Below are 12199 nucleotides of genomic sequence, written 5' to 3'. Positions count from 1 at the left end.
GGAACTATAAGGAAACCACCTTGCTCCATCAGTTTCCAAAGGCAAACCAATCTAAATGGGCTCCTATCCCTACAAGGAATCAGAAGCACCAACAGCTTAAACCACCTGCGGGTATAGGGCGGTATGCAAACTGAATAAATAAATAAAAATAAATTAAATAAACAGCTTAAACTCAGTGGCCTATACTGGTAAAATCTTTCTTACAGAGCTCCATAGGAGAGCTGGTGAGATAGACCAAACTAATGTACAAACTAATGTACAGAACATGTTTTAACACTGTGAAGTAGTGCCTAGTATTATAAGGTAGTTCCCAACACATCTGGTAACGCCTTTGTCAGGGAACCCTCCCATGCACTATTTACTCTGACAGGTAAATGCTTCCTTGTATCTATTATTCAGCAAGAAGAGCCTTATTTCCAAAATGTCACCTTAAGCAGAACAGAACTACAATACAATTCAGTGCCAGAACAACGGTTTTGCATGCACCAGGCTCCAGGTTTAATCTCCAGCATCTCCAGTGTCAGCTGGGGAAAACTTCTGCCTGAAGACCTGGAAAGCCACTGCCAGTCAGTGTAGGCAATACTGAGCTAAATGGACCAATGACTTGACTCAGTCTAATGGACCAATGGCCTGACTCCTATGTTCCTTCCAATGAGTGTTCTGTATAGTTAGAATCATTGCTCTATTTATTTCTCATTAGAGGAATTGAACATGGTTACTCTGACCCTGATTAATTTTGTTGATCTTTCCCTATTTTGGAGAAGTGTACTGTATAATTGGATACCAGTGTTGTCTTCTCTTCCACCAAGGATATCAGAACATTGCTGATCTCCTTGAATAATATTTGCAGGCCAGTTCATAGCATTTCAAGGCCTGAAGATGTTCAACATGCACATAAGCCTCAGTACAGGCTTCCTTCCACAAGTAGGAAATTTAGCAATAAAAAACACAATATTCATCTTTTTAATAGTATCATTGACACAGCAATTTACCAATAATTAAGTCAAAAGAAATAAATAAAAATTAAAAAATTGTCCCATAGCACCTTAGAGTGTCCCATAGCACCTTAGAGTGAAGAATATGAAAGCTTATACCCACAACAAACTTAGTTGGTCTCTAAGGTGCTACGGGACAATTTTTTGATTTTTATTTATTTCTTTCGACTGCGTCAGACCAACATGGCTACCTATCTGAACCAATAATTAAGGACAGTGAACTTTTTTACATTGGGGTCCGCATGATATGCCTACTACATACAGTGGTACCTCGGGTTAAGAACTTAATTCATTCCGGAGGTCCGTTCTTAACCTGAAACTGTTCTTAACCTGAAGCACCACTTTAGCTAATGCGGCCTCCTGCTGCAGCCACGCCGCCGGAGCACGATTTCTGTTCTCATCCTGAAGCAAAGTTCTTAACCTGAAGCACTATTTCTGGGTTAGCGGAGTCTGTAACCTGAAGTGTATGTAACCTGAGGTACCACTGTAATTTGGAATTTGGCCCCAAGATTTCAGAAAATATCACTAGTGTGTTTGACCCAACACTTACATAAGCAATTGTAGCTATTAAAAGAGAAGATGAAAGTAAATTTAATAATATGGACTGCTATTTTTTTCTGATTGACTATGGTTAAAAATATTGTTTTGAGGATAATGTGCTTTGAGGGTACACATCCTATACCCATTTACTTGGGAGTAAACCTCACTGTATGAGGGACGCGGGTGGTGCTGTGGTCTAAACCACTGAGCCTCTTGGGCTTGCCGATCAGAAGGTCGGTGGTTCGAATCCCCATGATGGGGTGAGCTCCCTTTGCTTGGTCCCAGACTTGCCAACATAGCAGTTCGAAAGCACGCCAAAACAAAGTGCAAGTAGATAAATAGGTACCGCTTCAGCGGGAAGGTAAATGGCGTTTCCGTGCGCTGCTCTGGTTTCAGTGTTCTGTTGCGCCAGAAGCGGCTTAGTCATGCTGGCCACATGACCTGAAAAACTGTCTGCGGACGACGCTGGCTCCCTCGGCCTGTAAAGTGAGATGAGCGCCGCAACCCCAGAGTCATTCGCGACTGGACTTAACTGTCAGGGGTCCTTTACCTTTTTAAACCTCATTGTACTTTATAGGATTTACTTCCAAATAAACATGTATAGAATTTCACGATCATTTACACTATATAGCCCTTCCCTACTGCAAGCCCACTTCACTCATTTTATTCTGGCAAAATGAAGTTATTGGTCTACCAAAATCTAATTCATCAAAACAAAAATGTAGTAAAACACACAGACACCTGCACTACAGCATATTTCAGTCCCACTTTATATCAGCCATAAACATCTCTGCTTTCTGACCTCTTCAAAATAAATTCACATTGAAGACTGCACACAGTGTAGCATTCAGTTTTATGAAACTATAAAGTTCTTCATTGTTAATTACACAGATAAATGTCTCATCACACATTTGGTTACCAGGATTGCATAATTAGTTTTCTACATTAACCTTTCAAAAGCAGAATCTCAACTGCAAGTTTAAAACCATTGTAAAAATTGTTTACAACAGACCTATGTTTCCCTGTGCTTCTGGAAAGCAATGCACTCCACAGAAGGCAGAGGAAAGCAATATAAGCATTATGACTCTTAAGAACTTTTAGAAATGGAGGGAGGTTGATAGCTCTATGGAGTCTTTTTTGGGAGACAAAAATCTGAAACCCATTAAATAAAGTAAAATAAATTCACACCTTGCCATGCTATGCCAAAATAACCCTTAACACTATGGACAAAGCCAAAGGCTTACCACAAGCGACGTAAAAAAAGATGCTTCAAATGTTAAAACCACAAACAGAGAACAGAACCAATGCACCTTTGTGGGTTTGCATAACAGATTCAGAAATGTTTATCTACCCCCATATCTTACCATGCCGCTGATGTCACAGTACGTGAGTCTCTGGTGACAGCCACACTTTCTCCAACACAGCCATTTTACCAGGCCCAGCAGGGGACTTTGTGAGACCACTGCACAGCACAACATTGGAGGGAAGTAGCTCATGTGTAATAAGAGTAGCTGTTGCCCCACTTGAAGTGTGGCAGCAATGAATGAAATTAAAGAATTCTGTTTACAGCAGTGAGGCACTGAATTCTGCAGTGTCTGATTCTTCTCCATAGGAGAACTTAAGCACTTTTATGGTTAACTGTTTAAAATCTTTGGCATTAAGCAATACATATGTTTTATAAGATGGATCAAGAGCAGCTAGGATTCTTCTGCATTACAGCAGGTATGAGCAGTTGAACTATAGGGGGTCAGAATCATAGTAGGGGCAATCATGACAGTTATGAGCAATTCACTGATAAAGTCCTATCAAGCTTCAGTTAGGAAGACAATAATATTTCATTATTTTCTTTACACATTTTGGACCCCTGATTTAATTTAATTTGGCTGTGGTTAAGATAAGTGCCATGTTTGCAGAGGTGAAGGGACATTCTATTAAGACAACACAATAATCCCAGCCATGGCCAAAGCAAAACCAAACAAATAGTGGCTTCCTGGAAATTGAATTTCTGTTATCCAGATGTCAAAGATGTAATGCCCCAATTACACAAACTATTGCCGGTGAAGCATGCCAGCAAATATGCAATGTAAATGGGTTGAGCACAGAGCTGCAAACTACGTAGTCAGCATCTTGTTCTCCGGGTGAGTGATAATTAGCATTGTGGGTAGACACTAATAAACATTTATGTCTCAAATTACAGCATTCTTAGCAAATGTTAATAAAAGATATGTTGGCAATTGGCAAAATAGGAAGACATTTCAAAAGAACATCCTATAAAACAATGGCGACTACTTCCTATAGGCATGCAGTAATTCTCACCCACCCACATGCTTGCTGCCACAAATGTGCCATTTAGAAATTAATCAACGTGAGAACATACCTAAATAAAATTGTTGCGCTTCTTTGGCCTCCCCATTAACATCATTACTATAGTCAGGGATCTTGTATGCCTCATGGTGATAATCTGGAATTAAAAATAGGGAGATGAATTAGAATTCAAGTGATCTGGAAAAAAAAGGAACACTGAATACGATGTTACAATTTTATCTCATAATCTCCCAATGTATCTGCTTTTTTATTCCATGCACATCTGATCAGTCAATGAAAACGTGCTCTGTGTCATCCCTCCCTAAAAACAAATAAAGCCCTCTGCTTTTGCTGAAGGCACTTAACCAAAATATTTTCCATTTTTCAGCAAACAGCTATGTCTGGGGGTTCAGTTGTGGTGTTCATTTTCACAATAAATTAATATAGCAGACACCAACTATCTGGAGTGTTGTTTTTTGCTGTGTCTTTCAGAATGCATGGGAGATTTTGACAGAAATGAAAAGTGTGCCATCCTTACAGACAAATAGAAATTTGTAAGTCTTGCCTGATGACAAAATTAGTGGGAAGCTCAATGAATAACCTTTTAGCTCTTTGGCCTTTTATCTGGGAAGGTTGCCAATAAATTCTAACAGGAACAGATCAGGCTCTACGAATGGAAATTAATAAAAGAATTCAAATAAAACTGAATACATACAATGAATGTAGAAGCTCCCTTTTTATCACATCTACATAGTGAATAAGTAATAATACCTATGCAGGCAGGTATATGCAAGCAGAAAAAAGGAATTATGGCAGGCATTTATAGGAAGACTATATTCCTGGCTTTTGTTTCTGACCCTACTGCTAGCACACTCTGTCCTTAGGCTTGCAGTTGACAGATTAAATATTCAGAAATAAGGAATCTTCAGTAACAGTGGAGTCTGGTATAAGGAATATCCATTACATCCAATGGAAGTGTGATCTAATGTCAGAACAAAACTAGTTTATTGACAATCTATCTCCTCTATGCAAAAATATCAGAGAAATCAAATGATGGGTCCCTAATCCCTGCTCTCATCAGCAAAGGCTAGTGGGGACTGGGATAGTGCAGACAGTAGAGCATGAGACTCTTTAATCTCAGGGTCATGGGTTCAAGCCCCCCCCCCCTTGAGACTAGATGGCCTGACCCTTGTGGTCCCTTTCAGCCCTACAATTCTATCATTCTATGACTGAGTTTGCCTTGAGTGACTACTCAAGATGTTTACTTATGGAGGAGACACCACGTTTTGCATGTTTGTTCTTCTCACTGCTATAAAGCAGGAGGTTCACAAACTTCGTTGCACTGAGTCTCTTCAAAGTAAGAAAACAACAAGGCAGATGGTTCTTCTAGCCGGGCTCACACTTGTCCTCAGTTCAGAGGCCAGCAATCAAGAAATGATTGAGGGTGTTGGTCTGCATGAACTCACAGAATGCTTTGAAGTCTCTGCGAGACAGACCCTAGCGAATAAAAAGGTTACACAAAAGAGCTATCGTCCTCATAGGAGTGATCACAAACACAAGGGATAAGGCATTACAAATCTAGCACATTACATTAAATTATTGGCACTTAGCCTACTGGCCCAACTAGTGAACAATGGCACCCTAAGATAAAAAAGGCCACAGCAGAAACAGAGAATATGAGCAACATAAGGGTAAGACAAAGAGTGGTATACCCTGAGTTCAAATTCTACTTCAGCAATCTATTCACCGGGGGGGGGGGGGTGCCAACCTCAGCCTTTCATCCATGGCAATAAGAATATTGCCTGCCTTGCAGGGATGTTGCAAGAGTCTAGGAGAAAGACTACATAAACTCCAGCTCTTATTAAGTTCTAGGAATAAGAAAGTGTAAAATTAATTCTGGACACGTTTACTGAGAAGTCAGTCCCACTGCCTTCAAAGGAAATGATTTCCAAGTGAGAATGCAAAAACTGACAGCCTAACTCATTTTTACAGCCTAATCCTAAGCACATTTTTGCAACAGGATTTATGTGGTCTTAGGGAAGTGTTATGCACAAAAGGAGATGTATATATTTAAAGATCCCAGGGTCCCTGGAATTGATGGTTTCTTCTGTTCCCTGCCTGAAATAACCACACTGTTATTCTTTAGTATCAAAATGCCCATCATTAGGGTGCCATGGGCATACACAGAGGTGGGGAGCTGCACTGCAAGGGCCACTAAGGGATGAGCACCTGCTTATGCTATTCTTGCCACTGAGGGCTGAGTCACCAGTGTCAGCGTCCCCAAAGCCAGGATTTTACATTTCCTTATTACAAACTCATGCAAACCACTCAGTTTATGTGAAAGAAAATCAACAGATGCACTTGAGGACACCACCAGGGTAGTGGTAAAACTGCCCTTCGCTGATGGGAGTTCCAGCCAGTGCAAGTCCTGCCTGTGTAGTCCATAGAGCTGCTCCTTCATCTACATCGTCTCATGGTGGTTGTTTCTTCATCACACGAGCGTGTACCACAGGGGTACACCCAATGCCTGCAGATACCACGGCACCTACAAGGTTTTAACTGGGGAGCTCTCTTTTTAAAAAAGAAGTAAGTCTCTTTCTTCCCTAGAAAGTAAGTTATGGGACAAAATGTGAAGGTACCTTCTAAACAATTTCTGTGAAATGGCAGTGAGTGTGGCCACTTTGTACATTTTTCCTGGTACTAAGAAATGTTCTCTGTTGTTAGACAGAAACAGCATCACTTGGGGGGGGGGGGTTCTACACAATGAAGGGCAGTAGGACAGAGCCAGACCTGTGCAGAGCTTGTCTGAGGCCTGGGGCAGGAGTCTTGTCCATGAGACGCTCTACGCTAGTACACAGTAATGCAGGTCCATATTTTAGTATTGAAGGCCTGCAGTGAATACAGTTACACCCATTAAGTCTCTGGGCAGCTGGGAAGCCCAGGGCATTCTTGGCAATGCAGCAGAAGCCCATTAGGCCCCTGGCAGGACCCCCGGGTATACCTAGCTCTTTGAGGCCCAGGGCAGAAGTACCCAGTTGCTCCCCAACCTTCTGTACGGGCCTGGAAAAAGCTAGTTTCCCATAGTAAGTGGAATGTCTCCAAGGGTAGCTGTCTCCCTTATTTTATGTTGTGCCATGCTCCCCATGGCAGCCATTTTGTGTTATGCCCTTGTGGGCCCCAGCAGTTATTCTGTGCCTGGCATCCCAGAACTCTCTCAAAATTCAAAAATTGTGTCCACCGGTCCAAAGAGGCTGGCTATCCCTGGTGCAACAGAACATTGAGAACTGGGTTTTAGACAAGAGAAACAGAGCAACCAGATCCATTACTTGAATCATGCTAGACAGGAGCACACGATCCATTCAGACATTTGCACTGGGGAGAAAGGAATGGAACTAAGAGTCTGCACTATGTTCACAATTTCTAGCTTTCACCAAGGCAATATGGATTGCTAAACTCTAAATGCAATTTTGAAATAAAGATTTAATATTACAATAAGTGAGCACACAGCCCCTGAGCCAAATGCAATGCACAATATTCCTTGGCTAGGAAACATGCCTGCAATGACAAAAATATAAGAAGTAACTACAGTTTGTCCTCCAAAAGTTCAGAACAGACTCTTCTGTTTTTTAGATTTTAAAATAAATTAATGCTTCTACTTGAAATTATTATTAGATTTAGGGCCTGGTTCAAGATTCTAAATATCTGGGCATGCGGACACCACTGGTCTCTCTAGCTGAATGTAATACAGGAGGCACCATACAGTATCCTAATATATCAAAATCACAATGCACTATGCACTGACTGCACAACCTCCATTCATTCCAATTGGGCTCATGTGGCATCCAGTGTTCCCACTGAAACTAATGCTATGCTAACCTGATATTGGCGAGAGTCACAATCATATACAATTAATTGAAGCAGGAGTTCCAGGACGGCAGAGTACTACAGATACTATAAACTTGGTTGATTCCAGATAATCTTCTAGCATTTATATCATTTTGTCCCTAATCAGATACAATAAATAAAATGTGAGCCTCCTGAACATCACCAATTTGTAAAATGGCTTGTTGCTGACACTGTTACTTAGAGACCACATTCTCCAGGTTTATGAAGTTTAACCTCCAAGTTCATCTGGGTGTCAGAGACATTCTCAATGATTTTCCCCACACCTGTGGAACTCACGTCCTTTGCATTAATTATGAGTCTGAGAAGACTTGCAATACCTTCTCTTCACTGGGACAAGTGCAAATCCTTTACTCTATCCCTTGGGCTGGGTTTCAATAATAAAAAAGATTCATATTATAATACTTAAGAAGGTTCACTAGACTTTATGCTTCAAACAATGCAACAGAAGACAATAAGGGTGTATGATTTATGACTCAACCAATGAGACTGACAGGCAATACCAACAGACAAGACTCAACACACAGTCATTTGGGGAAAAGTTTCAGCAAAGATTTATGCCACCCTTTTGGCATAATTATGACATTGAGCCACCATACGTAGTTCTTTCTGGTGTGGCAACCATTCATGGGATTTTTTTGCTCGTTTCCAACTTGTGCTGGTACTGCAGTTTAACATGTCCTGGGAACCTTTATCTTAAGCCCAGACTCCATGAGCAGTAATCACATTGAATGTTTAAAATAGTTATTTTTAACTGTTTTTACCTATAATTTAATTGTTTTATTCTTTTTGTAAACTGCTCTGAAGTTTTTTTTACAATCAAGCAGTGTATAAATGTTATGAAAATAAATACAAACATATAAAATTGTCAAAGTATCAAGGAGGACTATGCATAACATTCAATTAAGTTTTACTCAGAGGAGATATATTGAAATTAATGGACCTAACTTAGCCACAGTCATTAATTTAAATAGATCTACTCTAAGTAAAACTTAGGTGAATACTACCCTACCCAACTACTGTGTCAAAATAGGAAATCAGTACTATATCCAATACAAATAAATCATGAACAGTTTGAGTCACATGAGTGTTAAGTTTAAAAGCTGTAATATATAGTAAACTTCACATAATATAATAATTAGCAGTATCCTGTCTGTCATACTCTCCTTTCCCTGGGATATTATAGTCCAGGGCCTATCAGATCCATGACAGCAAACAAGACTTCTCTGTATTCCTGATGTTATGATTCGAGCAGAAGGAACAGGCCTATTGCTAAGGAAACACCTACCAGGGAAACATCAACTACAGTGGAAACAAATCCTCATATCAGTCAAATAAAAACAACAGCTCAGAAGTGTCAGATGAACCACACACTTTCTAAAATTGTAAATTTTAAAACTGCTTTGTGCACCATCTACTTATTTTTTTTTAATCAAAACATACACGCTTCAATAGGGAAAAGAAACCATTTGTAGAACTGGAGGTCAGATAAAATGCTTTGTTGAATATTTTAACCCCTGAGCACTGAACGTAATTTGCATTTACTTCTTATTGCTCAGGACTTATTTGAATCTTATCTTATGGAAATGTATGCGTTCAGCTACTTTTATATATTATAACTTAAGTATAGTTGAAAGGCAAGAAGTTCTGAAACAAATCAGTCCAATTTTCACTGTGTGACAGTTCCCTTACATTAGTCTTTGCTTGTTACTGTCCAACAGTACAGCAATCATGCTATAACCACAACCCCTTGGTTAAAAAAGTAAACTTCAATAATGTGTTGCCATAGGCTTAAAAAAAAGAGAAAACCAATGTTTACGTTATCTATTCCTTCTCAGTTCTTTATTTCAGAAATCTTATACTGTATCCAATTTCCACCACAAATGACAAGTTAAAGAAGAGTGTCTGAATTATTTAATGATGAACTATCAAATAAGAAGAAGACTAACAGCAGCACTACCCTCTAAATTACCTGCCCTCAACTTATCATGCAGGGCACATACGCAGTTCATGGAGATATTTGCGTTCAGTGCTAAGGACCTTCTCCAGCCATGTTTTAAAGTCAAATGAAATAAGAGTACAAACCTCCCAAGGAGAACACCTGTTATACAACACCAAGGAACGACCCATCCATCTATCTATCTATCTATCTATCTATCTATCTATCTATCTATCTATCTATCCACACACACCCCTTAGACGAAAGTGAAAGGGCACATTTTTACACGTTTCCTGCCATTATTCTGCTTAGAGATCCGCATTCCTCTTCCGAGGAGCTCACACGGGAAGGACAAGTTGCCTGCCTGCCCCCCCCCCGCCCCGCGCCCGATCCTGTGTGATTTCACGGGCTGCCTTGTGGACGCGTGTGCTGAAGGCAACCTCCGCCAAGCTCCCCGTCTCGATGCGTGTCTGGGCACAATCGGTCCATAAGGAACGGGAGAAACAAAGCTGAAGGCAGCAAGCGCACCGAGAGGAATTCAGTACTTGGAAAAGGAGAAAGAAACAGGTCCCCCTCTCCCCAAGTACGAATGTTTCGTTATGTCCCTGATTTGAGCCTTTATTTTTCTTTTAAAAAGGCATTCACCGCGAAACAAGACCTAACTTTATCCTTATGTGTCTCATCCGACCGAGGGAAAAAAGTGTCCATTTTATTAAAATGGAGAAGGAGAAGACTCCCCCCCCGCCATACACAACACACACGCAGCGCTTCCAGCCTTAATACAATTAGGGAGTTTAAATATTGAGAGGCGGACAGAAGGGAATGGCACCTATTTCATAACATCCTGCTCTTCCTCTAGATTTGCACAGGAGGTCTCCTTCTTCTCCTTCTTCTTCTTCTCCTCCCCAGAGACGAGCACAAATCCCACACCAACAACAGCGCACCAACACACTCGCACCCCGTACCTTGATTGATCAGCTTAAAGCTTTGGGATTTCCTGCTTCTCTTCCTCTCCGTAAACTCCATGGTGTGTGAGCCAAGGCGAGCGAGGGGAGGCGGCGAGGAAGGAGGGCTGCGAGGCGGAGGGCGAGCAGCAGCAGCCGCCCCGCAAGACGACCAAGGGCCGCCTCTCCCGGCAGCCCGAGACGAGCGGGAGGCGCCGGAGAAAGAGGCGCAGTTCGGGGCGCGGGGCAACTTGGCTCCGGACTCCCCGCCGCCGCCGCTGCCGCCGCCCAGCCCGTTCCAAACTTTGGCGAGGGGCTGCTGGCCGGCCGTCCCTCCTCTCCCGCCGCGTCGCCTGGCCGGCTTCGGCGGGGGCCTCGGGCCAAGCGGCGGAGGCGGAAGCGGCGGCGGCGGCGGCGCCTGGGATCCCGCTGCCACCTGCTGGGGAAAGCCCAGGCCAGGCGCGCCCCGCGGCGGATGTGACAGGCGGGCCGGCGGGCCGCCACCCCGAGGCCGGCTGGCGAGCGTGCGCCACGCCGAGGACCGCCGGGCGGGGAGGCGGAGGGAGAGGCGGGGAGAGCCGCGTCCTGCCTGCTAATGGAGGAGGAGGCGGCGCCGCCGCGGCGGGTCTCTCGCCCGCGCTGCCTGCCCTCCTCCCGCGCGGGGCGCCCGGCAAGGGGGCGTGGGGCTGTCGCGGCGGCCAGCCGAGAAGCGCCATTTTGTGCCCTCCCCCTCGGCCTCTCGCTCCTCCGAGCGAGGGGCTCCTCCGACAGGCCGCCGCCGCCGCCACTCGCTCGCTCCGTGGGCGCCCAAGCTCCTTCCCGGCGGCGGCGGCCCGTGAGGAGACGGTGGCGGGGCGAAGAAGGCGCGCGCGTCTCTCCATCAGCAAATGGCCTCCTCGTCCCTCACGACGCGCCGCCGAGAACTCCTGGCCAGGCCTGCCGGGCGAAGGGGCCGCCGGGGCAGCTGACGAGAGGACGGGGCCGGGGCTCCGCGGGGGAAGCGCGCCTTGGAATGGCAGACGCCCCCCAAAAAGAAAGAGAGCCCCGAAAGAAAAGGAGGAGAAACGCGCAGGCAGTTCTCGGGGGGGGGGGTTAATCGGCGGGGGGGAATGGAGGCGCGCACATAACTTCCTCCAGCAAGCACACGAGTATAATAGAGCAAAATCAGATTTAAGAGATAAAGGGCGTTAATTCGTCGGAGTCCGGGAGGATCTGGTGCCGGGCGGCAGAGGCCCCAAGGCGGGCCGGTCTCCGCTCCAGAGCTCCTTGCTCGGCTTTTGTGGGTCAGGTGGATTTTGCAAGCGCTGGGCTGGTCAGAAGATAACATGACTAAGTCATGTTAGACAACATGTTAGACAACATGACTAAGAAATACTGTATGTATTTATTCCTAAATTGCTCGTCAAAAATAGCTATTATTTCTACCAAGCATGTTCTTCAAGTACTGCAGATTACTTCGAAGCAAGCAAAAACAAGGTCTGTGGCGCCTTAAAGACTTACAAATTCAACAGCAAGTCAAGTAGATTATTCTATTAAAAAATGAACAGAAAACTATTTGGCCCAAGATTTACATT

The 12199-nt window shown here is 43.7% G+C and overlaps 1 protein-coding gene across 3 annotated transcripts in view; it reads right to left on the bottom strand.

Annotated features, from left to right (window-relative positions):
- BEND7 (BEN domain containing 7) overlaps positions 1-11819 on the bottom strand; it is a 55218-nt gene extending 43399 nt beyond the window's left edge. Inside the window, exons 1-2 of one of the 3 annotated variants that reach the window (XM_083464190.1) lie at positions 10647-11819; positions 3913-3996 (exon numbers count right to left, since the gene is read on the bottom strand). In XM_083464190.1, coding sequence (XP_083320316.1) covers positions 3913-3996; positions 10647-10707 — 145 coding nt within the window. In that variant the 5' untranslated portion in view covers positions 10708-11819. Of the gene's footprint in view, positions 1-3912; positions 3997-4440; positions 4499-10646 lie in introns of those variants that run through there. The other 2 variants (XM_083464192.1, XM_083464191.1) reach the window with 2 other exon arrangements.
- Between the last annotated feature and the right edge of the window lie 380 nt (positions 11820-12199).

This window comes from Podarcis liolepis, assembly GCF_965112155.1.
Source record: "Podarcis liolepis genome assembly, chromosome: 10".
NCBI lineage: Eukaryota > Metazoa > Chordata > Lepidosauria > Squamata > Lacertidae > Podarcis > Podarcis liolepis.
Note: the sequence above shows the minus strand (reverse complement) of the source record. Positions and strands in the feature narration are given on the sequence as shown.